At 41.9% G+C, this 27463-nt stretch overlaps 1 protein-coding gene across 1 annotated transcript in view; it reads right to left on the reverse strand.

Annotated features, from left to right (window-relative positions):
* The window catches only part of GANC (glucosidase alpha, neutral C), a gene marked incomplete at both ends in the record, with an annotated part of 77231 nt that overhangs the window by 32774 nt on the left and 16994 nt on the right, over positions 1–27463 (reverse strand). The window contains 8 exons of the mRNA XM_080706824.1: positions 1237–1363; positions 2567–2802; positions 9400–9553; positions 9756–9936; positions 11406–11502; positions 13490–13556; positions 16489–16534; positions 20749–20931. Coding sequence (XP_080562950.1) covers positions 1237–1363; positions 2567–2802; positions 9400–9553; positions 9756–9936; positions 11406–11502; positions 13490–13556; positions 16489–16534; positions 20749–20931 — 1091 coding nt within the window. The remainder of the gene's footprint in view (positions 1–1236; positions 1364–2566; positions 2803–9399; positions 9554–9755; positions 9937–11405; positions 11503–13489; positions 13557–16488; positions 16535–20748; positions 20932–27463) is intronic.

Below are 27463 nucleotides of genomic sequence, written 5' to 3' on the forward strand. Positions count from 1 at the left end.
TATCCAAAATACACTGCATCAGGTTGTTATGGCCTGGATAGTAAATGTCCCTCTGAAGCTCACGTGCTTCAGGCTGGGTCCCCAGCTGATGGCACCATCAGTGGGAAGTGGTGGAAACTTCAGGAGATGGAGGCTGACTGGAGGACGTGGGTCACTGGGCCATGCCCTTGAAGGCACACCGAGGCTCTCGGCCCTTCCTCTCTCTCTTGCTTCCTGGTCTCCAGGAGGTGAGCAGCTGTTATCTGAAATGTGCTTCCACCACAATATACTGTCTTGTCAGAGGCCCAAAAGCAACGAGGCCAAGTAACCAGGGACTGAAACCTTTGAAAATGTGAGCCAAAATACATTCTTCCCTCAAGTTAATTTTCTCAGTTATTTTGTCACAGTGATGAAAGCTTACTAATGCACAAGTGTTATGAAAGCTATGACAGGCTGGGCGTTGTGGTGCACGCCTGTCATCCCAGTACTTCAAAGGCTGAGACAGGAGGATCATAGGTTCGTGGCCAGCCTCAGCTACTTAGTGAGGTCCTCTGTAACCTAGTGAGATCCTGTTTCAAAATAAAGAATAAAGCTGGGAGTGGTGGGACATGCTTATAATTCCAGTACCTGAGATAGGAGGATCGCAGATTCCTTGACAGCCTTAGCTACTTAGGGAGCCCTCCATAACTTAATGAGACCTTGTTTCAGAATAAAGAATGAAAAACAGAACCAGGCATGGTGGTGCACACTTGTAATCCCAGCATTGGGGAGGCTGAGACAGGAGGATCCTGGTTCACAGACAGCCTCAGCTACTTAGTGAGCCCTTTGCAACTCAGTGAGACCCTGTTTCAAAATAAAGAATAAAAAATAGGGCTGGGGTGTGGTTTGGAGGTAGAATGCCCCTGGGTTTCACCCCCAGTTTAAAAAAAAAAAAAAAAAGAATGAAAAACAGGGCTGGGAATGGGGATAGAGCTTGGAGGTAGAGTGTTCCTGGGTTCAATACCTATTGCTGCATAAATAAATAACAATAAAATAAAAAATAAGGCTTGAGTTGTACCTTAGAGGTAGAATGCCCCTGGGTTCAATACCTAGCACTACAAAACAAAAAAACAAAACACAGAAAGATATAAAAGAAGGTGAGGCCTTTTCTTCTGCAAAGGCGCTTAAAACTTTATAGAATGACAATGCCGACCACGTAAACTTCATTTATTAGTACTGAAAAAGTGAAAATGGTAAGTGTATAAAGGGACATCATACCAGGCCAGCAAACTCCTTCAAAGTCGCCCCCTTCAGGATTCTTCACAAAGAAGCCCTGTTCTTTGGCCTTGGTGTATAATGCGTAGTCAGGATCAATCTTGATATGGGGGTCACTGATGACCACAAGCTGCCAGGACATAAAGATTTGAAACTCTTGTCAGTTTTATATGAGACTTACGCTCATTTATGTGATATCAGTGTTGTTTCTGGATAAAATTTTATTAAGAAATAACTACAACTTATATTAAAATATTTCAGACATCAGTAAAACTCTATAACCCTTAATGTGTGCATGGAAATTTAAATTTCTATCAAAACCAGGTCAATGTTCTTTTATAATTATTTTTGCTTAACCAATACATACATACATACATACATACATACATACATACATACATATATATATATATATATTTTTTTTTTTTGGTGGTACCAAGGATGGAACCAGGAGCATTCTACCTCTGAGTTACACCCCTGCCCTATTTTTTATTCTTTATTTTTGAAACAGGGCTCTGAGATGCAAAGGGTCTCATTAAGTAGCTGAGGCTGCCCACGAACTGCAATCCTCCTGTCTCAGCCTCCCAAATGCTGAGATTACAAGTGGGCGCCACGATGCCTGGCCTCCAACACACACACACACACACACACACACACACACACACACACACACACACACACACATTTTTTTTTTTGCGGGTCTGGGGATGGAACTCAGGGACATTCTACCTTGAAGTGACATCCACAGCCCAATTTTTATTCTTTATCTTGAAACAGGGTCTCACTGAATGGCAGAGGGCCTCACTAAGTAGCTGAGGCTCTCTACAAAACACGATCCTCCAGTCTCAGCCTCCCAAATGCTGGGATTACAAGTGTGCACCTCCACGCCCAGCCTCCAATACATCTTCTTAAGAAGGTATTTATTAAGCATCTACCCCTGCATAATGTTGGATGCTGTATGTGAAGTAGTAAGTAGGAAGAGTCATTGCTGCCTGGACTTTTAAAGGCTCTGATAACACTGATAAAAGCAAAGATTAAAGAAACCAAGAGAATAACATGTTAAAGCAAACAGCCCCCCCCCAAAACCCTCCATGGTATAGGCATATTTAGGAAGGAGGTTTGAGAAGTTACAAGCCAGAGCTCCATGCCTCTAGCACCTCCCCGCCTGGGAATAAAAAATAGGGCTGGGGGTATAGCTAGGAAGTAGAAGGCCCCTGGGTTCAATCCCTGGGAGTATAGCTCAGAGGTAGAATGCCCCTGGGTACAATACCCAATAAAACACACACACACACACACACACACACACATATTTAGAAACGCTGGCTAATTTTACCTTACGTTTTTTGCTCCTGAGAAGCTCTTGCATCCTTTGGGGGTTTTCGAATCTTTTTTTGTCCCAGGTGAAGTACCTCTTGCCCTCAGTGTGCTCTATGTCTAGCCACATGACATCATAAGGAATGTCATGTTCATCGAATCCTGCATCCACTGCCTTCACATCCTGCTCATCTTCATAGTTCCAGCGGCACTGGTGGTACCCCAAGGAGAAGAGAGGAGGCATGGCTTGTGTGCCTATGAGACAAAGGTGACAGCTTGAATTGCTACATTACAATGATCATTACTCACTTTATAAACATGTCCCCGATGCCCACAGAGCTTGGAACAGTATACAGAATAATAAGATAAATAAAGCACAGTCCCTGTCCTCAAGAAAGTGACAGGTAGGGTGATCAATAGTATTGGGGAGGTTGAGGCAGGAGGCTTGTAGGTTTGAGGTTAGACTCAGCTACTTAGTGAGACCCTGTTTCAAAATAAAAATTAAAATAAAGCCGGGTGTGGTGGCACAGGCTTGTACTTGGAAGGCTGAGACAGGAGGATGGCAGTTTCAGGGCCAGCCTCAGTTTCTTAGTGAGGTCTTCGGCAACTCAGTGAGACCATTTCAAAATAAGAAATAAAAAAATAGGACTAGGGTATAGCTCAGAAGCAGAATGCCCCTGGGTTCAATCCCTAGTGCTGTAAAACAAACAAACAAACAAACAAACAAACAAACAAATAAATGGCTGGGGTGGTAGCTTGAGAAAAGAAGATAGAAGACACTAAAGAAGTTTCAGTCTAGCCAGGGAATTGTCAACCAAGGATGAAGGTAGAAAATAAGATGGCTTTATACTTGAATGGAGGAAGAAAAGGTATTTCCATTTATTTAGACCTTCTCTAATCTTTCAGAAACATCTTGTAGTTTCCAGCACACCGGTCTTCCATGTCTGCTGGGGCCTGGATTTGGGCTGTTTCCTAAAGGTCCAGGTGTTGAAGGCTCAGTCCCACACTGGCACTACTGGGTAATGGAGACCAACAGATGAGCCCACAGGTTTGCAGGTCACTGAAGCGGACTGTGAGGCCCCAGCCTGTTTCTCCCTCTTGTTTTCTGGTGTGTGGCAGGCAGCTTTGCTCGCGCTCCCCCAAAGCAATGGGGCCAGTCAATAATGGAGTGGAGCTCCAACACTGTGAGCCAGGCTAAACCTTTCTACGTTCTCTGAGTAAGGTTAGGTATTTGTTAAGTTTATTTATAGACACTTTATTCTTTTGGAGGTAATTGTAAATGAAATTATTTTCTAGTCTCTTTTTTTTTTTTGATTGGTCATTGCCACTGTTCAGAAACACGACTGGTGTGTGTGTGTGTGTGTGTGTGTGTGTGTGTGTGTGTGTGTGTGTGTTAGTGGGGATGAAACCTGGGGCATTCTACCTCTAAACTATACCCCAAGTCCTATTTTATTCTTTTCTCATTTTGAAATAAGGTCTCACTAAGTTTCAGAATCTTGAGCCTGCTATCCTCCTGTCTCAGCCTCCCAAGTACTGTGTGCCATAATGCCTTGACAATTGATTTGTTTTTTGTTTTTTTGTTTTTTGGTGGTACTGGGGATGGAACCAAAGAGCCTTCTACCTCGGGCTATACTCCCAGACCTATTTTATATTTTTTATTTGGAAACAGGGTCTCTTAAGCCAGCAGAGGCTGGCTTCAAACCTGCGCAATCCTCCTGTCTCCGCCTCTCAAGCTCAGGGATTGCAAGTGTGCGCCACCACGCCCGGCTTCTGACAACTGATTTTTGAATGTTGATCATGTCCCTTGCAACAGTGCCGAATTTATTAGCGCGCGCGCGCACGCATGTGTGTGTGTTTTATGGGACTTTCTATATATGAGATCACATCATCTAAATATAAAAATAAATTTACTTCTAATTTATATGACTTTTTCCTTATTTTTCTTACCTAATCAATTTTGCTAGAATATCCAGTACAATGCAGAAAAGCAGTAGTGAAAGTAGACAGCTTTGTCTTGATTCTTATTTCTTATTTTAGAGGAAAACTTGTACTTTAAAAAATTTTTGTTTTTATACTGGGGATTGAACCCAGGGGAATTCTATCTTAGAGCTATACCCCAGCCCTTTAAAAATTTTTTTTTATTCTTTGTGGTATCAGGGATGGAACCCAGGGGCATTCTACCTTCAAGCTACACTCCCAGCCCTATTTTTTAGTCTTCTTATTTTTTTTAAACTTGTATAAACATTTATATAATATATAGAGATTACATACAAATATATGTATATGTTATGTTACATTATATACTATATACTATACACATTCTCCCTCTCTCTATATATTATGTATACCCCACACACTTCTGAATTATTTGAGACTAAGTTGTATACATCACAGTCTTTTACCCCTAAACTCCAGCACGTATTTCTTTTTTTTTTAAATATATTTTTATTGGTGCATTGCAGTCATATATCTTTTTTTATCAATTCTTTGGGGGAGATATATATATTTTTACTGTTGCACTGTATTCATACATCATAATGGGATAAAAAATACTTTTGTAGACATACATGCACACATCACCCAGTTAGCCCCTACCCGATCCCTACTCCGTTCCCTCCCCATCCCTCCTTCCCATGCTTGGCTTAGTGGTTGACATCTAGTATTATAGCAATTAATCCAAAATTAAAAATGATAATCTCACAGAACAGTTTCATTTGTCTGATACCAAGCTTTTGATGACTTAAAGATAACATTTCAATATTTCTTTTTTTTTTCTTACCAGAGAATATTTTTTTCTTTTTTTTTTTTAGGTGAAACTATCATATATTTATTTATTTATTTTTCAGAAAAAATCTATCCTGATATGGAATATGGACTCTAGATACTCAAAACAATCTCGAAAAAGAACAAAGTTAGAAGATGTATATTTTCTGATTTCAAACCATATAAAGCTAAAATAATTGAAACAGTGTAGTACTCTTCTAAAGGCAGATATATAAACAATTGGAGTTAAATAAAAGCCTAGAGATAAATTCTTCCATATATTGTCAAGTTATTTTTGACAAGGTTTCCACGAACATTTGGTGGAGGAAATACTAATCTTTTAACTAAATATTGTTGAAAAATAATAATTACATGAAAAAGAATAAAATTGGACCCTTACCTAACACATATACAAATATTAACTCAAAATAGATAAAAGACCTAAATATAAATCTTTTTTTTTTTTTTGGTGGTACTGGGGTTCCTGGAAGCCCTTCTACTTCCGGGCTACACTCCCAGACCTATTTTTGCATTTTTATTTGGAAACAGGGTCTCCTAAGCCAGCGCACGCGGCTGGCTTCGAACCTGCACGATCCTCCTGTCTCTGCCTCCCAAGTGCGGGGATTACAAGCGTGCGCCACCACGCCCGGCTCTAAATATAAATCTTAAGACTATAAACTTTTAGAAAAAAATCTGGGTCATTAAACCTCACAACATTGAAAATGGCAGTGATTTCTTGGATATGATTTCAATGGCACAGGCAACAAAAGGGTAAACTCCCTAAAAAATAAAAAAAAATATTGTATATCCAAAGACAATGTAAACAGAGTTAAAAGTTACTGATAGAATGGGATAAAAAATATTTCCAAATGCTATATCTGAAGGTATATTAATATTCCAACTAGAAATCCTAAAAATTAGCAACAATAAAAGCAAACAATACAATTTAGAGATAGGTAAAAGACTAACATAAATAATGAATTTCCACAGATAACCAATCTTAGTTGTCTGTTGGATGGAAAATCTTGTTTCTCTGGTTCTGGTGTGTGTTACCTAATTCTTCTAGTTAATCTCTTTGAGTATTTTCTCTAGCGATGGTTTTGAAGACATAAAGTCCTTCAGTTTCTGTTTGTCGTGGAAGCTTCTTATTTCCCCATCTAATTTGATAGAAGTTTTGCTGGGTAGGACATTTTTGGCTGGAAGTTGTTTTCTTTCAGAGTTTGGAATATGTTACTCCAAGCCCTTCTGGCTCTCATGACTTGGTTTGGGAAGTCTGGAGTGATTCTAATTGGTTTGCCTCTGAATGTCACTTGGCCCTTTGTTTTTGTTGCCTTTAAGATTCTCTGCTTGGCTTCCATAGTGGTCATTTTGACAATTATGTGGCGTGGGGATCCTCTTCTCCGATCCTGTCTAAAGGGGGTTCTATAAGTTTCCTGGACCTGTGTAGCGACCTCTTGCTCTATGTTTGGAAAATTTTCTGCTATTACTTCCTTGAAGAGATTGTTGATCCCTTTGGTTTCACCTTCTTTTCCCTCCTCTATTCCAATTATTCTTAGGTTAGCTCTCTTAAAATGGGCCCATATTTCTTCAATGTCAGATTCCTGCTGTCGGATTTTTTTTTTCTAAATTAGAGACTATGCGTTCATTTTTGGAGTGATCATCTTCTAAGAACAAGAGTCTATTCTCCATGTGGTCTAATCGGTTGTTTGTACTTTGAATTGAGGCCTTTACTTCATTAATTGCATCCTTTATCTCTTTTTGGCTCTCTCTGAATTCTTTTAGAAACACCTCTATTATTTCCTCAGTTATTTTCCTGATTTGATCTTCGAGAAATCTCTGAGTTTCTGTTTTATCGGGTTCTGATGTAGTGGGGTTGTGGGCATTCATTGCTCCATTGTTATTCCTCTTTCCCATGATTTCGGAAGTTTGTGCCTTCTCTCGGTTCTTCCCTTGGGTCACTAAGACTTCACTTAAGGTGCTCTGGATCTCGAGTCTGTGGTATCTCAGTCCCCAATACTCCTTTACTAGGTTGTATCGCAGAGTCTCAGACCCAGGGAGTCAATCGAGGCTGCTTTAGACCATGGGGGGTGCCAGGTTGGGCATTCTCCTATGGTGTGATATCTCTGCCACCGCCACTCCCCCACTGGGTCAAGTCCCTGGGAGTCAGTACTGGGATTTCTTCTCTAGGGGCCACAATTTGACTCACTGTTGTTGAGTGCGCCGATGGAGCTGTAGTGGACTCGGTGAATTCGGTGCTGTTGCCGCCGGTGGCAATATGGCACTGCTGCCACGCCCTCGGCTGTGAGGCTGGCGTATTTCTTCTCTGTTTTTAAGCTTCGCTCTTAGTCCCTGCAGGGTGTGCTGAGCCCAGCCCTTGGAGCCTTAGATGCTCCCTGCGCTGAAAAATCTGCTGAATCCCGCCCAGCTGTTCCACAGCGGCTCACCTCAGCTTGCTGTCTGACGCTCCTCTCTGAAGCCTGGTGGGCTGTTGAGTGCGTTGGTCTGGTGCCGTCTGGTGAATTTGCTGCTGCCGCCGGCAGTAAGGAGCTGCTGCTGCGTCCTCGGCCGTGAGGCCGGCATATCTCCTCTCTGGTTCTGAGCTCCGTTCTGAGTCCCCCTTCTCTCTAGGGCCTGGTGCTGCAAGGAAAGATGGCGCCTGCCGCTCCGCCCCGCGGCTCAGGCCGCAGCACTGCGGTCTGGTTTCTTTCTGGTGTCTCGTTTTTCCAGCCCTCTTTTTCTCTGTCCCTTGTAATTACATTTTTTGTTTCTCTGCTGATGGTGTTTTCTGACTATGGAAGGCACTGATTTTGTAGTAATAGAGATTGGTTGTTAGCGGGGCTCATAAGGCCCGCTTTTCTCCGTCGCCATCTTCCCGGAAGTCCCCTAGTCTTCTTATTTTTGAAACAGGGTCTCAATGAGTTGCAAAGGGCCTTGCTAAGTAGCTGAGGCTGTCCACGAACTGTGATCCTCTGGTCTCTGCCTCCCAAATGCTGGGATTATAAGCATGTGCTACCACATCTGGCCCTTATTTTTTGTTTTGAAACAGGGTCTTGCTAAGTTGCTGAGGCCCTTGCTAAATTGGCAAGGCTAGCCTCAAATCTGTGATCCTCCTGTCTCAGTCTCACAAATTATGGGCATGCACTATCATGCCCAGATACTTGTAGTTTGTTTTGTTTTTGTTTTGCAGTACTAGAAATTAAACACAGGGCTTTGCTATGTTAGGCAAATGCTCTATCACTCAGCTCCCAACCACAGCCCAAGCTTGTAGTCTTTTAAAGATAAATGCTAGCCAGGTGCAGTGGCGCACAATTGTAACCCAGCACCTGGGAGGCTGAAACAGAAGGACTGCAGGTTTGTGACTAGTCTCAGCAACTTAGCGAAGCCCTTTATGACTTAGTGAGATCCTCCTTCAAAATAAAAAGTAAAATAAGTCTGGAGGTATAACTTAAAGGTAGAATGTTCCTGGGTTCAATCCCCAGTAACACACACACACACACACACACACACACACACACACATGTACATCTATATATTTGTTATCTATCCTACTGCTTTTTGTCAATAAAGCATGTACCTTTTTTTTTCTTGCGGTACTGAGGATTGAACCCAGGGATGATTTGCATCCAAGTTATACCCCCAGTTCTACTTTATTTTTTATTTGGAGTCTCAGACAAAATAAATAACAGGGTCTCACTAAATTTCTGAGGCTGGTCGCAAACCTGGGATCCTTCCTGTCTCAGCCTCCCAAGTCCTGAGATTATGTGCACAAGCCACCATGCCTGGTATCAGTGGCGTACCTTAATAGAAATAGAAACACGAAAAGATTCAGGTTGGGATAGTGGCCACCTGCGTTAAAGGGAGATCATGCTGAGAGAATAAAAGCTCCAAGGAATGAAAGTGGCAGGCGTCAGGATTAGAGAGGACCATTCCAGGTCCAGGGTAATGTGGGGGAGAAATGCTCGCTACTTAAAATGCTTAGGAAAGCTGTTTTAAATTATATAAAAAGCACAATAATTAACTTACAGTGATGATATATAGGGTAGAGAAAACATAATGGAACTGGAAAATGGTGCTTCTACATGTAAATACCTGTAAGGTATGAAAACTGCTTGAAGATGTCAGAAGGCGCAGGTCCTGTCAACAGAAACACATCTATGATTCCACTCTCTGACATCCAGTGCACATCAGTTCGACATCTGACCTTTTGTTTAGCAGCAGCTGGGCCCAGCTGGGTCAGTGTATGCTGGAAAATAAACGGAATGAAAATAGGGGGAGTTTTCTCTCATCTGTAAGATGCACCTGTATGCCTGTCCATTTCTTTAGATACTACTGACATTCGCTGATTCCAAGAGCCTTGGGTGACAGCTGCCACTACAAAGAACAGAGCTATGACCACAATGCGGTGGTTTTATTTCTGTATGACACAACTGTGATCTGCAGCTCACCTTTACTGCAGGCTCTGTATTGATCTCCACCAATGTTTCCGAGGCGTTCAGCCAGAAAATGCCCACAGTCCTGCCCAGCCTATGGGCCAGAAGGTAAGGCACGGAACCGTAAATGCCCATTTTGTCATGTAGTTTATATCCATAGACATCCAGGTTATAAAGACGGTAAGCATCTCCATCCCTAACACAGACGAAGATTACCATTTATTATCACAATTTTACTGATGTACTATAATCATACATTTTAGTGAGTTTCAAAGAAATACATTCATACATGCAAACATCACCTATATGACGTATTTCCCTCCATATCCCTCCATATCCCACCCTGCTCCTCACAAATGTATTAATGAATAGAATAGCTCCACTCTCTCCTGCAAACACTTAGGTCCCATGTATTTCCCAAGACTCAAGTCCTATGACTTCCCTAAAGATTTCCTGATTCAACATGGGTGAAAGTGATCCTTTAACTCCCTTGGCACCTCTTCTGGTGACAACTGACATGCCCAGGTCTATATCTTACATCTCTTTTCTAGATATCTTCTGAGAGGGAAGAACTGCCTCCTGTGAATCTACAACAAGAACATAATAAGTGCTTTGAGAGTTTCTCACTCAAAGATTTTGTGAGTACTTCTCTGGGGTTAAAACAAGAGAGTCCTTTATAGGCTCCTATAGAATTGGGTAGAGAAAGATTAAGAACTATGAACTGGGTGTGGTGGCACACACCTATAATCCCAGTACTTGGGAGGCTGAGACAGGAGGATTGCTGGTTCAAAGGCAGCCTCAGCAACTTAGTGAAACTCTAAGCAACCCAGCGAGATCCTGTTTCAAAACAAAAAAAGTGCTGAGGTTGTAGCTGGGAGGTAGAATGCCCCCGGTTCAGTCCCCAGCACCACACCAAAACAAAAAACTGAGCAGGGTGGGGCCACACAGCTAGGTTAGTATGAGAGCAGCCCTGTTCCTGGTGGACCTGTCACTACCTCCGTCAAGTGAACAATGCTGAGGCTGGCAGCCTTGACCACATTTGTTCTCTTTGGCTATGTTTCCTCCTAGTCTGGTGCCTCTGGCACGTATTTGTCAGTGGTGTTCACCTGGAATGGTCCCCCAGGGAATCACAAGCACCCTGAAATGCCTCACTTCTCCACTTTCTTTTTTTTTTTTTTTTTTTTTGCGGGTCTGGGGGTGGAACCCAGGGGCATTCGACCTCCGAGCTACACCCCCTGCCCTATTTTTTATTCTTTATTTTGAAACCGGGTCTCACTGAGTTGCAGAGGGCCTCACTAAGTAACTGAGGCTGTTCATGATCCTCCGGTCTCAGCCTCCCGAGTGCTAGGATGATAAGCGTGCCCGCCACGCCTGGCTTTAGGAGCTGTTTCTAGGACAGTGATTTTCCTCAGTGTGTTCTCCCACTGTTTCACAAAAAGGCCCTGAGAGGTGAACACGAAGCCCAGATAAAGACCTTGCCCCACTTCAACCACCGAAGCCTCCTAATGTTACTTTCTCTATGTTAGGATATAGTATTATAGTTTTTATACTTGTGTAATTTTTACCAAAAAATATTGAAAACTACTCCTCTAGGTGATCGTTCAAGGACAGTTCTTGAAATTCCACAAGCCTGAGCTTCCTATATACATTCTTATTCTCACGTACCTGGTATTTTTTAGTTGGTGTGACTCTGCATGCTGTGGTATCCCATAGAGATGCTCAAATCCATGTAAGGAGAAATCCAAACCAATGGAGGTGGGGCCTACAGAGACCAGGGTACTGACTCAGTCTTGCTTTTCAATGGGACCATCAAATAAGGACACTCAGTCAACTATGAGTGCAGCAGGACAACCAGCAAGGGGCAGGAGACCTGCGCTTGCCCTGATCAATCAGAAAGTGTTCTTTACTGTAGGATGTTGTATTCTGTAGGGTACCGTTGGGATTCAAGAGGACAGATACAACACAAAGCTCCCATCACGTGTTAGTCACCTTAGCAGCGTGCTCAAACTCTCTGTGTCACCATTTAGAGCAGATCTTTTTACTATCTGTAAAATATGGTTCCGAAGTTTTAGAATTTTTTCCTAATAAAAATTTTCCTAAAATATATTACATACGTCTTTGCTTCGCAGAGCAAAGGATATTGAGAATATTTAATATTTTCTAGGTGAATGATTATCTTCTACTTGATAAATTATTTTTACTGCCATCTTTATCTATAGATACTTACAGGAATTATATTATTATCAGGGACATAAGGAAGGCCTCACCTAGTTCCTCAAAATACTACTTTCCCATAATTATAGGCATATAAATTTTCTTAAATCAAACACTAAGTTATTTATTTAACAACTATTTTAGAGATATGGGAAAAGTACAAATAAGCAGGAGCCATCATATGAACTTAAATTCACAATCAGGTCAAAGTATTTAACATCAAGCAACCCTTATTTGCAGGAGTTTGTAGGAAAAGGGTGCTAAAAAGAAGGTAAAAATGGCCAGGTGTGGTGGCACATATCTGTAGTCTCAGTACTTAGGAGGCTGAGACAGGAGGATCACGGGTTCAAAGCTAGCCTCAGCAACCTAGCAAGACTGTTTCCAAATAAAAAATAAAATAGATCTGGGGGTGTAGCTTGGAGATAGAATGCCTCTGGGTTCAATCTCCTGTACCACAAAAATATAAAAGTAAAAAGGAAGGTTAAAAAAAGACTATGATGTAGCTGGGCGTGGTGGCGCACACTTGTAATCCCCGCGCTTGGGAGGCAGAGACAGGAGGATCGCGCAGGTTCGAAGCCAGCTGTGCGCGCTGGCTTAGGAGACCCTGTTTCCAAATAAAAATGTAAAAATAGGTCTGGGAGTGTAGCCCGGAGGTAGAAGGGCTTCCAGGAACACCAGTACCACCAAAAAAAAAAAAAAAAAAAAAGACTATGATGCTACAGAAAGAGGGACTGAGAACCATGGCCTACATATAAATTTTGAGTATCTGTCAGCCTTGATCTGTAGATATAGCTACTAAATGCTCAAGGAATTAAGAAAGTTTGTTATTCTACAGGGTAGGCAGGAGGGAGGAAGAAAATGAGTATTTTTCTAACCATATATACCTGATGAAAGCAAGGTCCTAAGAGACAGACTCTATCCCTACCCCAGTCCCACCACTAAGCCCAGTGAGGAATGTCACCAAGCGGCATGTGACGCCCATGTGAAGATTGGGAGGCCTGGAAAAGGCTGAGCGCTGGCTTGGAACGTTGGCACCGATGAGCTCCAGAACTTGGTTTCTCATTACTAGACTCTCACAAAAATAGAATATGGAATACGTAGCTGTCTCATCTATGGGACAGTGCAAGCAGAGTGCTGACCTGGGCCCTCCTGACAGTCCCATGTGGCCTGCCCTTTCATTACACTCCCTCCTCGAGGCACATAATCATCATGTCTCTGCTGCCACACATTACTAAAGGATGGGGACACCCAAATCTGAGATTTCAAGCTTGCCAGACCTCCAGGGACTTTTTTTTTCTGTACTGGGGATTGCACCCAGGGGTGGTCTACCTGTGAGCCAGCCCTATTTTATTTTGAAAGAATTTCACTAAATTGCAGAGGTCTTGCTAAGTAGCTGAGGCTGGCTGTGAACCTGTGATCCTCCTGTCTCACCCTCCAAGTACTGCGATTATAAGCATGCACCACCACGCCCAGCTTTAAGAGACCTTTAAATAGAGATATTTAGGTGTTTTGAAACTAAAACTGCTTCAACTGACCATTCGCTTTGACATCCACAAATTTTCCAAATTTCTCCTCCCAAAGGCCTAGATCCTCTTGATTTTCCTGTTGATATAAAAAGTGGAGAAAAGTTAATTTATAAATTGCAACAAGCTGGGCGTGGTTGTGCACGCTTGTAATCCCAGTACTTGGATGGCTGAGACAGGAGGATTGTAGGTTCAAGGCCAGTCTCAGCTACTCAGTGAGGCCCTCTACAACTTAGTGAAACCCTGTTTCTAAATAAAGAATAAAAAATAGGACTGGGGACATAGCTCGAAGGTAGAATGCTCCTGGGTTCAATTCCCAGTAATGTACAAGATACAAAAATAATAAAAAAATTTTTTAAATTGCAACAAATGTGTTCACCACAATAGTATATAATTTGGATTAAAAATAACAATAAAAAATAAGTTCATGCCGGGCGTGGTGGCACACACTTGTAATCCCTGTGCTTGGGAGGTGGAGACAGGAGGATCGCGCTGGTTTGAAGCCAGCCTCACTGGCTTAAGAGACCCTGTTTCCAAATAAAATATAAAATAGGTCTGGGAGTATAGCCCAGAGGTAGAAAAGCCCCTGGGTTCCACCCCCAGTACCACCAAAAAATAAATAAATAAAATAAAACAAAATAGGTCTGGAAGTGAAGCCTGGAGGTAGAAGGGTTTCCAGGAACCCCAGTACCACCTAATAATAATAATAATAATAATAATAATAATAATAATAATAATATTTTAGAAGACCAATTGATGGTATCAGTGTAATTCATGATTTTTATTCTTTTTGTAGTACTGGGATGGAACCCAGGGGCATTGTACCTCTAAGCTACACCCTTGGTTCTATTTTTGTCTTTTTATTGTTGAAACAGGGTCTCACTGAGTTGCGAATGGCCTTGCTAAGTAGCTGAGGCTGTCCACAAACCATGATCCTCTGGTCTCAGCCTCCTGAATCCTGGGATTACAAGTGTGACCACAACACCCAGCTCATAAATGTTTTATATAAAAGTCCTTATCATTCTTATGAACCACAGCTGACATGAATGTTTTAAAACTGCAGTGCAATATATATAACATAAAATTTACCATTTAAACCATTTTCAAGCCAGGCGTGGTGGCACATGCTTGTAATCCCAGCATTTAGAAGGCTGAGACAGGAGGATCACGGTGTGTGGCCAGCCTCAGCTACTTAGGCCCTCTGCAACTCAGTGAGACCCTGTTTTAAAATAAAGAATAAAAAATAGGGCTTGGGGTGTAGTTCAAAGGTAGAATGCCCCTGGGTTTCATCCCCAGTACCACACACACACACACACACACACACACACACACACACACACACGTGCGCGCACCAAAAAAAAGAAGCAGAAATAATCCAGCTGTCATAACACATGCTTGTAATCCCAGTACTTGGGAGACTGAGACAGGAGAATGGCAGGCAGGTCCAGGGCCAGCCTTAGCTACTTAGTAAGGCCCTCTGCAACTTTGTGAGACCCTGTTTCAAAATAAAAAATAAAAAAATAGGGCCAGGGGGAGGGGTGTGTAGCTTGGAGGTAGAAAGTCCCAGGTAATGCCAGAAATAAAATAAAGAAATAAGACCATAGACCTCTGCTGCTTAAAACCTTTCTACTGTTTCCTTTGCCCCTAGGACAAGCTCAAAGGCAACATGGCTTAGTGGAAGGTGCGCTCCATGACACGCGAAGGATGCAGTTGTCCACGATGAACCACCAATTCCCTGTCAGAGCCTGGCATAGAGGAGGCACTCAACAAACAGACGGCACGTAAAAGCATCGTCATGCTTCTCTCCAAGGGCTGCCCTGCAGCTCTCCCGCCTCGCTACTCAGCACCTTTGCTTTGCTTTTTTTTCTTCAGCTGAAAGAAACATCTGTATCCGGTCCCCCATCCCTGTCCCTTTCTGGCTGGCGAATGCACTGTGGACTCATACATCCTTTTCAGCTCTGACATTATTTCCTTCAGAAGGAACTCCTCATGCTCCTAATTACTTAGTCAATGTCTGTCTTTTCCACTCCCAGACCTATTTTATTTGGAAACAGGGTCTCACTAAGTAGGCTTGGAACCTGCGCGATCCTCCTGTCTCCGCCTCCCCAGTGCTGGGATTACAAGCGTGCCCACCGCGCCCGGCACCTCCAAGAGAGCCAAAGACAGGCTTGGGTCTGTTTTATTCAATCCACAATTTTTCTCTTTACCTCCTATATGCCTTGCAAAAAGCAGACACTCAAGAAGCCTCTGCTCTTTTATTATTTATTTATTTTTTATTTATTTGTGTGTGTGTTTCTGAGAAATGAACAAGGGCATTCTACCTCTGTGCTACACCACCACCCCTGTTTTGATTTCTTTTTTTTTTTTTTTCTGTTTCTTTTTTGGTGGTACTGGGGTCCCTGGAAGCCCTTCTACCTCCGGGCTACACTCTCAGACCTATTTTATATTTTTATTTGGAAACAGGGTCTCTTAAGCCAGCTCGGCTGGCTTCGATCCTCCTGTCTCTGCCTCCCAAGCGCAGGGATTACAGGCGTGTGCCACCACGCCCGGCTCTGTTTTGATTTCTTAAGTTGAAGCAGCATCCATTAAGTGGCAAAGGGCCTCACTAAATTGTGGAGGCTGGCCTTGAATGTGTGATCCTCCTGATCTAGACTCCCAAGTGCTACTTTTATTTTTTATTTGAAAACAGGATCTTAGTTGCTGAGGGCCTCACTAAGTTGCTGAAGCTGGCCTTGAACCTGTGATCCTCCTGTCTCAGCCTCCCAAGTACTGAGATCACAGGTGTGTGCCACTATGTTCAGCTGTGTCTGCTTTTACAAATAAATGAATCTACCAATGAACAAATAAATAATAAGATGACAAAGTGAGTAAGAGAGACAGGCAGCCATTTATATGTAGTAGAACATTTTATAATAACCCTCTGTAGAAAGAGAAATGCAATTCATTATATGCCATCAAATTATGATCCTGAGAAGGAAGGTCAGAAAGACAAACTGCTCAATCTAAATTACCTGAGAGGCGTCAATAGATGTGCTCTCCTCATTTTCTTTGGTAGTTCTGTTTTAACACAAATAAAGTTTCACTCAATGAAAAGATTGACAGAAGTTTGAGGATAAAGATTTACATTTTCAACTTTTAAGACTTCATAAATTATATCCTTTAACTTATTAAATAATTTTATACATTAAATGCATTTATAAAGTTGAAGATTAATGATGAACACTAAACCAATAGCTTGTTTTTTTTTTTTTGTTTTTTTTTTTTGGTACTGATGATGAAACCCAGGGGCAATCGACCTCTGAGCTACACCCCAGCCCTAATTTTTGTTTTGTTTATTTTGAGGCTGGCCGTGAACCGCAATCCTCCTGTTTTAGCCTCTCAAATGCTGGGATTACAAGCATGCGCCACCAAGCCCAGCTAATAGCTGTTTGTTTTTTGTTGTTGTTATTATTGTTTTTTTGTGGTGCTGGGGATAGAAACCAGGGCATTCTACCTGAGACACACCCCTATCCCCATTTTATGTACGTATGTATGTATGTATGTATGTATGAATGAATGCTATTTTTGCAGTACTGGGGATGAAACCTAGGGGCATTCTACCTCCAAGCAATATCCCCAGCCCTGTTTCTCTCTCTCTCTTTCTTTCTTTCCTTTCTTTTCCTTTCCTTTCCTTTCCTTTCCTTTCCTTTCCTTTCCTTTCCTTTCCTTTCCTTTCTTGTGGTACTGAGGATGGAACCCAGGGGCACTCTACCTCTGAGCTACACCCAAGCCCTCTTTTTTATTCTTTATTTTGAAACAGGATCTCACTGAGTTGCAAAGGACCTCGCTAAGTAGCTGAGGCTTCTCTGGGAACCCCAATCCTCCTGTCTCAGTCTCCCGAATGCAGGGATTATAAGTATGCATCACCACCCCTGGCTTCCTATTTCATTTTTATTTTGAGACAGGCGCTCCCTAAATTGTAAGGTCTTACTAAAGTGCTGATGCATGCTATCTTTGTTATTGCGATCCTCCTGTCTCAGCCTCCCAAGTACTGGCATGTGCCACTATAGTTTATTAATCTTTTGAGTTCTTTGCCATTCTAAAATTTTAGAAGAGATAATGAATTTCAATTTGAATTTCTATGATTAATGATATAGACTACTTTTTATACATTTATAGTACTTTTGTTTCTTCCTCTGTGAATTGTATATTCATACTCATTATACATTAATTTTTTGTCTTCAGTGTAAAACATAGCATGTAGCCAGATATGATGGTGTGCCACTGGAATCCCAGAACTTGGGAGGCTGAGAAAGGAGGATCAAGGTTTAAATCTAGCTTTAGCAATTTAGTGTGGCTGTGAGCAACTTAGTGAGATGCTGTTTTCAAATAAAAATAAAATAGGCCCGGGGGGGATAGAAGTAGAATGTCCCTGGGTTCAATTCCCAGCAACACCCCCCCACAGCATGTAGATAAAAGGGCATATAATGTATCCAGAGAGTTTAAAAATAATAATAAGCCGGGCGTGGTGGCGCATGCTCGTAATCCCAGCATTCGGGAGGCTGAGACCAGAGAATCGCGGTTCGCAGACAGCCTCAGCTACTGTGTATATATTGCGGCATGTTTTCCCACTCAGTATTAAATTCTTTACATTCATTATGTTAATATGCATTGCAGAGCAGGGCATCGTGCTCTCAATGTGTATGCTTTAATCCCAGCACTTGGGAGGCTGAGACAGGAGGATAGCACAGGTTCGAAGCCAGCCTTAGCCACTTAGTGAGGCTCTCAGCAACTTAATGAGAACCTGTTTCCAAATAAAATATAAAATAGGAGAGAGGCTGCAAATTCCGTTCCAAAGCATCACTGAGCATACCTCCAACACAGCATGAGCAAAGCACATCCTCCTGAAATGAAAAACTTTATGGACAAGAAGTTGTCATTTAGCCGGGCATGGTGGCTCACGCTTGTAATCCCTGCGCTTGGGAGGCTGAGACAGGAAGATCGCATAGGTTCGAAGCCAGCCTCAGCTACTTAGGGAGGCTCTCAGCAACTTAGTGAGACCCTGTTTCCAAATAAAATATAAAAAAAAAAGGTCTGGGAGTATAGCCCGGAGGTAGAAAGCCTCTGGGTTCCACCCCCAGTACCATACACACACAAAAAAAGAAGTTGTCACTGAAATTAAATGGTGGCAAACATGTCCAAGGAATATTACGGGGCTTTGATCCCATTATGAATCTTGTGATGGATGAACGTGTGGAGACGGCCACCAGTTGGCCAAAGAACAATACTGGAATGGTGGCAATACGAGGAATAGTGTCAGCATGCAGGAAGCCTTGGGCGAGCATAAGAATGGCTGTTGAACAGAAATCCATGTCCTCTCTCCAAAGGGCCTGTTTTACTATGACACAAAAACTGGGTTGTGTACATTTTCATATGAAACTTTTTGTTAAATAAACTTTTATATTAGTAAAAAAAAAAAAAAATATATATATATATATATATATATTCCATCTGAGAGTGTAGCCCAGAGGTAGAAGGCACCTGGGTTCCATTCCCAGTAATACACGCACACACACACACGCACACACACACACACACACACGTGCATGCATGCACACACACACACAAATGCACTGTTGTAGTTTGTATTACCTATTTTTAAATCTGTTTACTGTTCTTTTGCTTATTGTTTAGGATGAGCTCTTTCTGTATTGTGCATATTAATTCTTAATTCTAATATATGCTTATATACTTAAAATTTTTTTGGTCTGTTACTTTTTAGTATTTTGGGGTGTGTATATAGTACTGGGGATCCAACCTAGGGCTTTGCGCATGCTAGGCAAGCACTCTTCCATGGAGATAGTGCCCTGAGCCCTTTATGTCATTTTTAATATTGTCAGAATCTTATTAAGTTGCTCAGGCTTGCCTTGAACTTAGCATTCTTTCTCAGGGTCCTGAATTGCTAAAGTACAGGTATCAACCACCACGCCCAGCTATCTTTTTTTTTTTTTTTTTTTTTTGGTGGTACTGGGGTTCCTGGAAGCCCTTCTACCTCCGGGCTACACGCCCAAACCTATTTTATATTTTTTATGTGGAAACAGGGTTTCTTAAGCCAGAGAGGATGGCTTTGAACTAGCGTGATCCTCCTGTCTCCGCCTCCCAAGTGCGGGAATTACAAGCCTACCCAGCTATCTTTTTAAAAATAAATAAATTAAGCCTGACGTGATGGCACATGCTTGCAATCCCAGTGCTTAGGAAACTGAGATGGGAGGATCGCAGTTTTGCGGCCAGCCTCAGTTACTTAGTGAGGCCCTCCAAAACTTAGTGAGACCTTGGATCAAAATAAAGAATAAAAAATAGGGCTGGGGGTGTAGCTTGGAGGTGAAATGCCCTGAGTTCAATCCCCAATAGCGCAAAAATTTTTTTTCATTAAATAATTATTTATTTATGTTTGCAGGACTAGGGATTGAATGCAAGGCACTCGACCACTGAGCTGCATCTCCAGCCTAGTTTCCTTTTATTTTGAGACTGGGTCTCACTGAGTTGCCCGGGCTGGCCCCCAATTGTGACCCTCCTGTCTCCGCCTCCCAAGCAGTGGTATGTAGGCATCTGCTCACTTACTTTTTCTTTTTTTTTTTTTTTAATACTGGAGGTTGAACCCAGAGTCATTCTACTTCTGAACTATAGCCCCAGCCCAATTTTTTTTTTTTAATTTTGAAACAGGTTTTCACTAAGTTGCTGAGGCTGCCTCAAATGTGCAGTCCTCATTTTTAGCTTCCCAAGAACTGGAACTACAGTTGTGTGCTACCAGATCTGGCTTTTAGAGCAATTTTAGGTGACAGCACCATTGAGCAGAGAGGTGCCATATGTCCTCTGTACCTACACTTGGACAAGCTCCCCACTACCGACATCTGGCACCACACCGGTACCATTGTTGTGTCTGATGAACTTGTTACCATCACGCAGACTAGTCCACTACTCGAAACATCCTCTGTGCTCTGGTCCTCTCTCCCTCTAACCTCTGGCCACCAAGAATCTTTTGATTTTACCTTTTCTAGAATGCCCTTTAATGCAGTATGTGGCCATCCGTACAGATTTCAGATTCGCTTCTGTCACTGAGTAATATGTATTTAAATTTACTCCACACAGGTGAAAAATTAAAACTTCTCAGAATGATACCACAGCAAACAAGGGAAACTAGTTTTCTGATGATTTGTTATCTATTTAGGCAACTGAAATTCACAATCAGGTTTTACTAAGATCTTTATGCATCAAGTAATGTATAAAAATACCTTTCTTTGGGAGGAATCTGTAGGTGCTCAAAGTATAATTGGCCCAGAGAATTTATGCTCATCACCACGTCGTTCTCTGACACCAAGTCTATTCTGAGCGGGTTTGCTGAGATATGGCACTTCAGGTCTCCTTTTGCATGTGCCAGTACCAGACTGCCTGTATCTCCTGTATGAGAAATCAGCCTGGGAAACAAAGCAGGAAGAGAAAAATAAATTGCTACAGGTTTGCATGGTTTCATGTGATTTGCAATTCAAAATAATTAAGTAGTGAATCAATCTTCATGTGCTGTAGCAGAGATAAAGCAACAGAGAACCATCACTGGAAGTTTGGGCTAAACAGAGCTCTAAAATATACTTTATAACTTTGGGTAACGAAGTTATCAAACTATTCTAAGCCTCAGTTTTCTTACCTATAAAATACAAAGAATAAAGTACTTTAAAATTAAAGTATTTTATAGTACTTTTATTTTTAAAGTGCTTTTTAAGTACAAACAACAAATAGAGTTTTTTCTGAGAGAATTGAGATCATGCATGCAAAACACTCAGCACAGTGCCCAACACAAAAACACTCAATAAATGTCATGCTGGGGAGCCAGGCGTGGTGGCGCACGCTTGTAATCCCAGTACTTAGGAGGCTGAGACGGGAGGATTGTGGTTCATGGCCAGCCTCAGCTACTTAGTGAGGCCCTCTGGAACTTAGTGAGACCCTATTTCAAAATAAAGAATAAGCCGGGCATGGTGCCGCACTCTTGTCATCCCAGCATTTGGGAGGCTGAGACAGGAGGATTGTGTAGGTTCCATGCTAGCCTCAGCTACTTAGTGAGGCCTTTGGAACTCAGTGAGACCGTTTCAAAATAAAGAACACAAAATAGGGCTGGAAGTAGAATGCCCCTGGGTTCCATCCCCAGTACTACAAAAAGAAAAAAAAAAAAAAAGAATAAAAAAAAAATGGGGCTGGGAATGTAGCTCAGTGGTAGAATGCCCCTAGGTTCAATTCCCAGTACCACAAAAAAGAATGTCAAGCTGAGATTGGCAGCACATACCTGTAATCTTTGTACTTGGGAGGCTAAGGCAAGAGGATTGTATGTTTGAGGCCAGCCTCAGCAACTTAGAGAGGCTCTCAGCAACTTAGTGAGACCCTGTTTCAAAATAAAATAGGGCTGGGGGTACAGCTCAGAGGTAGAAGTCCCTTTCAAACAAACAAACAAACAAATAAACAAACTAAACAAATAAACTAGTACTACTAAACAAACAAATAAATATTAGTATCATAATTACTTGTGTCTGTAAAGTTTAGTAACACTTTGGTACACAGAGTTTAAATATACTTCCTCTTTCTCATTCTAACCATATATTCAGAAACCGAGGAAACATATAGATTGTTTTTCCATAGGGAAATGGAGTAAGGTCTTTTGTGTGTGTGTGGTACCAGGGATTGAACCCAGGAAATTCTACCTCCCAGCTACACGTTGCCCACCCAAACCCTATTTTATTTTGAAACGGGGTCTTGCTAGGTTGATAGGCGTCTACTTGCTGAGGTGGTCCTTGAACCTGTGTTCTTCCTGTCTCAGTCTCCCACGTACTGGGATTAGAGGCATGTGCCACCCAGCCTGGCTCAATTTTCATTTATCTACTTAACACCTGATTCCCATCTGCCTCCTTAGCAGGCAGACTGTTAGGGTGTTTTGGATTCTCAGAATATAAGCTCAGAGCCAGTACTTAAAACCCATCAAAGGTCTAGATGTCTCCCTTCCTACCACACAGTCACCCTGGCCATGATCACAGGTGTTTTTATGATGGTTAAGAGGGAAGTCGATGTTCTTATTATGTCCTTTCTCTATCAATTCTAGGCATCCTCTTCAAGCAAGATGCTTGGGACCTGGAACCCAACTCTGTCTGAGACTGGTTGAGAGGCTGTGTCTCACTCTTCATCAAAACCGAAAGAGAAAGCTGGGCGGGGTGGCGCATGTTTGTAATCCCAGCATTTGGGAGGCTGAGACGGGAGGATCCGGGTTCGTGGTCAGCCTCAGCTACTTAGTAAGGTCCTTTGCAATTCAGTGAAAGCCTGTTTTAAAGTAAAGAATAAAAAAGTAGGGCTGGGCATGTACCTCGGAGGTAGAATGCCCCTGGGTTCCATCTCCAGTACCACAACAAACAAACAAACACCTAAATAGAATTCTTGTGATTATTCCATTACATCCCAGTCTAGGGACCCCAGGAAAAACTGTTAACTTCCATGAGGGTTAAGCCATTTTGTGCACTGTGTAGGCCTAACTACTTCTTATGGGATTATGTCCACCTTGTCTGTAACAATTAAATGCGGCTATTTTGCCTCTGCCATCTAAAGTCTTATCACCTCCACTGAAAACAGAGAGCTCATTTTTTTTATGGTACTGGGGATGGAACCCAGGGGCATTCTACCTCAGAGATACCCCCAGCCCTATTTTTTATTCTTTATTTTGAAACAGGGTCTCACTGAGTTGCACAGGGCCTCACTACATAGCTGAGGCTGGACGTGAGCCGCGATCCTCCTGTTTCAGCCTCCCGAATGCTGAGATTACAAGTGTGCGCCACCATGCCCAGCTTATTTCTTCATTCTGAAACAGGGTCTCACTGAGTTGCAAAGGGCCTCATAAAATAGGTCTGAGAGTGTGGCTCAGAGGTAGAACTCTCCTAAATTAAATCCCCACTAACATACACACACACAAATTATGATGCACTCTCAGCTGCCCAAGATAACATATCATGCTCTCTGCTACATGTACTCATGTTAATAAATTCAGTCTGATCTAAAACTGTTCCTTCTTTCTGTCTAGGAATCCCCCAGAAATAATTTCCATCTATATTTCCCTTTAAAAATCTGCTAATTCTTTAGGTGTGCAAGCCTTCTCCTTCTGAGTTTGAATCTAATAAGTTCTTGAAAAGCTGGGGTCTGAAGACTGTGACAATAGGTTGGGAGGTAATGAAGGATGGTAATTGTAAGACACAAGGAACACCGACATCTCTTTCAGCCTTGGGAAGGCCTGTCTCAGCTGAGGTCAACACAGGGTGTCCAAGCAAGCGAGGCAGGATCAACTTTACTGAACAGAGCAAGAAGAGCTGCTTTTGCAGGAATGGAAAGCTCAGTGGCATTCTGAAGTACTTCGGTCTTTTTGTTTGTTTTGTGGGTGAGGTAATGAGTGTTCTACCTCTCAGCTACACTCCCAGACCTATTTTTTTTTTTTTTTAAACAGGGCCTGTTTCTGAGGGCCTCACAAAGTTGATGAGACTGGCCTGGAACCTCTGATCTTCCTGTCTCAGCCTTCCAAGTACTGGGATTACAGGCATGTGCCACCATGCCTGACTTTGGGTGTTTTAGAATTATACAAATATTGCCAAATGTTACTACTCAATTTTAATAAAGCCTACATTTTCCTAGTCATTTACACTAAAAATGCAGACCTCAGGTGTCTGTGAATTCAACTATGGTCTAATGCAGCAACCTGCAGTGTGAGGAGCCATTAAGGTTTTCCCCTGACTTCCGGGAAGATGGCGACCGAGAAAAGCGGGGCTTAAGAGCCCCGCTAACAACAAATCTTCATTACCACAAAATCAGCGCCTTTCAAAGCCAGAAAACAACATCACCAGAGAAACAAAAAAAATCACCAGACTCCAGAGAGAAAGCGGACTGAGAACAGAGCCACAGAGGAGATCCTCACGCCCAAGGACGCGGCTTCATGCCCAAGGACGCGGCAGCAGCGCCATACTGCTGGCGGCACCGGCGAATTCACGGGACGGCCACAGCAAGCCAAGGGGAGCTGCTGCGGAACAGCCAGGCGGGATTTCTCGGCGCAGAGGGCATCAAAAGCTCCCAGTGGCTGAGCTCAGCACACGCTGCAGGGATTCAGAGTAGAAATCAAAACCAAGAAAAAAAAAAAAAAACGCCAGCCCCATAGCCGAGGGTGTAGCAGCGGCGCCATATTGCCACCGGCGGCAACAGCACCGAATTCACCGAATTCAGTACAGCTACATCTGCGTACTCAAGAACAGCGAGTCAAATTGTGGGCCACAGCAGAGAAATCCCAGTACTGTACTCACTGGGACTTGACCCAGTGGGAGAGGGGCGGTGGCAGTGATATCACACCATAGGAGAACGTGCAACCTGGCACCCCCCACAGTCTAAAGCAGCCTCTATCGACTCTCTGGGTCAGAGACTCTGTGATACAACCCAGTAAAGGAGTAGTGGTGACTGAGATACTACTGATTCGAGATCCAGAGCACCTTAAGTGAAGTCATAGTGACCCAAGGGAAGAACCCAGAGAAGGCACAAACTTCCGAAATCATGGGAAAGAGGAATAATACTGGAGCAATGAATGCTCACAACCCCACAACATCAGAACCCGGTAAAACAGAAAATCAGAGATTTCTAGAAGATCAAATCAGGAAAATAACTGTAGAAATAATAGAGGTGCTTCGAAAAGAACTCAGAGAGAGCCAAAAAGAGATAAAGGATGCAATTAATGAAGTAAAGGCCTCAATTCAAAGCACAAACAACCGATTAGACCACATGGAGAACAGAATCTCGCTCTTAGAAGATGATCATTCCAAAAATGAACGCATAGTTTCTAATCTAGGAAAAAATATCCGACAGCAGGAATCTGATATTGAAGAAATATGGGCCCATTTTAAGAGAGCTAACCTAAGAATAATTGGAATAGAGGAGGGAAAAGAAAGTGAAACCAAAGGGATCAACAATCTCTTCAAGGAAGTAATAGCAGAAAATTTTCCAGACATAGAGCAAGAGGTCGATACGCAGGTCCAGGAAACGTATAGAACTCCCTTTAGACAGGATCGGAGAAGAGGATCCCCACGCCACATAATTGTCAAAATGACCAATGTGGAAGCCAAGCAGAGAATCTTAAAGGCAACAAAAGCAAAGGGCCAAGTGACATTCAGAGGCAAACCAATTAGAATCACTCCAGACTTCCCAAACCAAGTTATGAGAGCCAGAAGGGCTTGGAGTAACATATTCCCAATTTTTTTTTTTTTTTTTTAATTTTATTTTATTGGTGCACTGTATTCATACATCATAGTGGGATACAAACTTTTGTAGATATACATGCACACATCGCCCAGTCAGCCCCCACCCGATCCCCACCCCATTCTCTCCCCATCCCTCCCTCCCATGCTTGGCTTAGTGGTTGACATCTAGTATTATAGCAATTTATCAAAAATTAAAAATGATAATCTCACATAACAGTTTCATTTGTCTGATACCAAGCTTTTGATGTCTTAAAGATAACATTTCAATATTTCTTTTTGCTTTCTTTCTTACCAGAGAATATTTTTTTTCTTTTTTTTAGGTGAAACTATCATATATTTATTTTTCAGAAAAAAATCTATCCTGATATGGAATATGGACTCTAGATACCCAAAACAATCTCGAAGCAAAAACAAAGCTAGAAGATGTATATTTTCTGATTTCAAACCATATAAAGCTACAATAATTGAAACAGTGTAGTACTGTTCTAAGGGCAGATATATAGACCATTGGAGTTAAATACAAGCCTAGAGCTAACTTCTTCCCTATATTGTCAAGTTATTTTTGACAAGGTTTCCACGAAGATTTGGTGGTGGAAATAATAATCTTTTAACTAAATATTGTTGAAAAATAATAATTACATGGAAAAGAATAAAATTGGACCCTTACCTAATCCCATATACAAATATTAACTCAAAATAGATAAAAGACCTAAATATAAATCTTAAGACTATAAACTTTTAGGAGAAAATCTGGGTTATAAAACCTCACAACATTGAAATTGGCAGTGATTTCTTGGTTATGATTTCAATGGCACAGGCAACAGAAGAGTATACAAACTCCCTAAAAAAATAAAAAACATATTGTATATCCAAAGACAATGTAAACAGAGTTAACAGTTACTAATAGAATGGGATAAAATATTTCCAAATGCTATATCTGAAGGTATATTAATATTCCAACTAGAAATCCTAAAAATTAACAACAATAAAGGCAAACAATACAATTTAGAGATAGGTAAAAGACTAACATAAATAATGAATCTCCACAGATAACCAATCTTAGTTGTCTGTTGGATGGAAACTCTTCTTTCTCTGGTTCTGGTGAGTGTTACCTATTTCTTCTATGTAGTTAATCTCTTTGAGTATTTTCTCTAGCGCTGGTTTTGAAGACATAAATTCCTTCAGTTTCTGTTTGTCATGGAAGCTTCTTATTTCTCCATCTAATTTGATAGAAAGTTTTGCTGGGTAGGAAATTTTTGGCTGGAAGTTGTTTTCTTTCAGAGTTTGGAATATGTTACTCCAAGCCCTTCTGGCTCTCATGACTTGGTTTGGGAAGTCTGGAGTGATTCTAATTGGTTTGCCTCTGAATGTCACTTGGCCCTTTGTTTTTGTTGCCTTTAAGATTCTCTGCTTGGCTTCCACATTGGTCATTTTGACAATTATATGGCGTGGGGATCCTCTTCTCCGATCCTGTCTAAAGGGAGTTCTATAAGTTTCCTGGATCTGTGTATCAACCTCTTGCTCTATATTTGGAAAATTTTCTGCTATTACTTCCTTGAAGAGATTGTTGATCCCTTTGGTATCACTTTCTTTTCCCTCCTCTATTCCAATTATTCTTAGGTCAGCTCTCTTAAGATGGGCCCATATTTCTTCAATGTCAGATTCCTGCTGTTGGATATCTTTTTCTAGATTA

This window comes from Muscardinus avellanarius, assembly GCF_963383645.1.
Source record: "Muscardinus avellanarius genome assembly, chromosome: 12".
NCBI classification, from domain to species: domain Eukaryota; kingdom Metazoa; phylum Chordata; class Mammalia; order Rodentia; family Gliridae; genus Muscardinus; species Muscardinus avellanarius.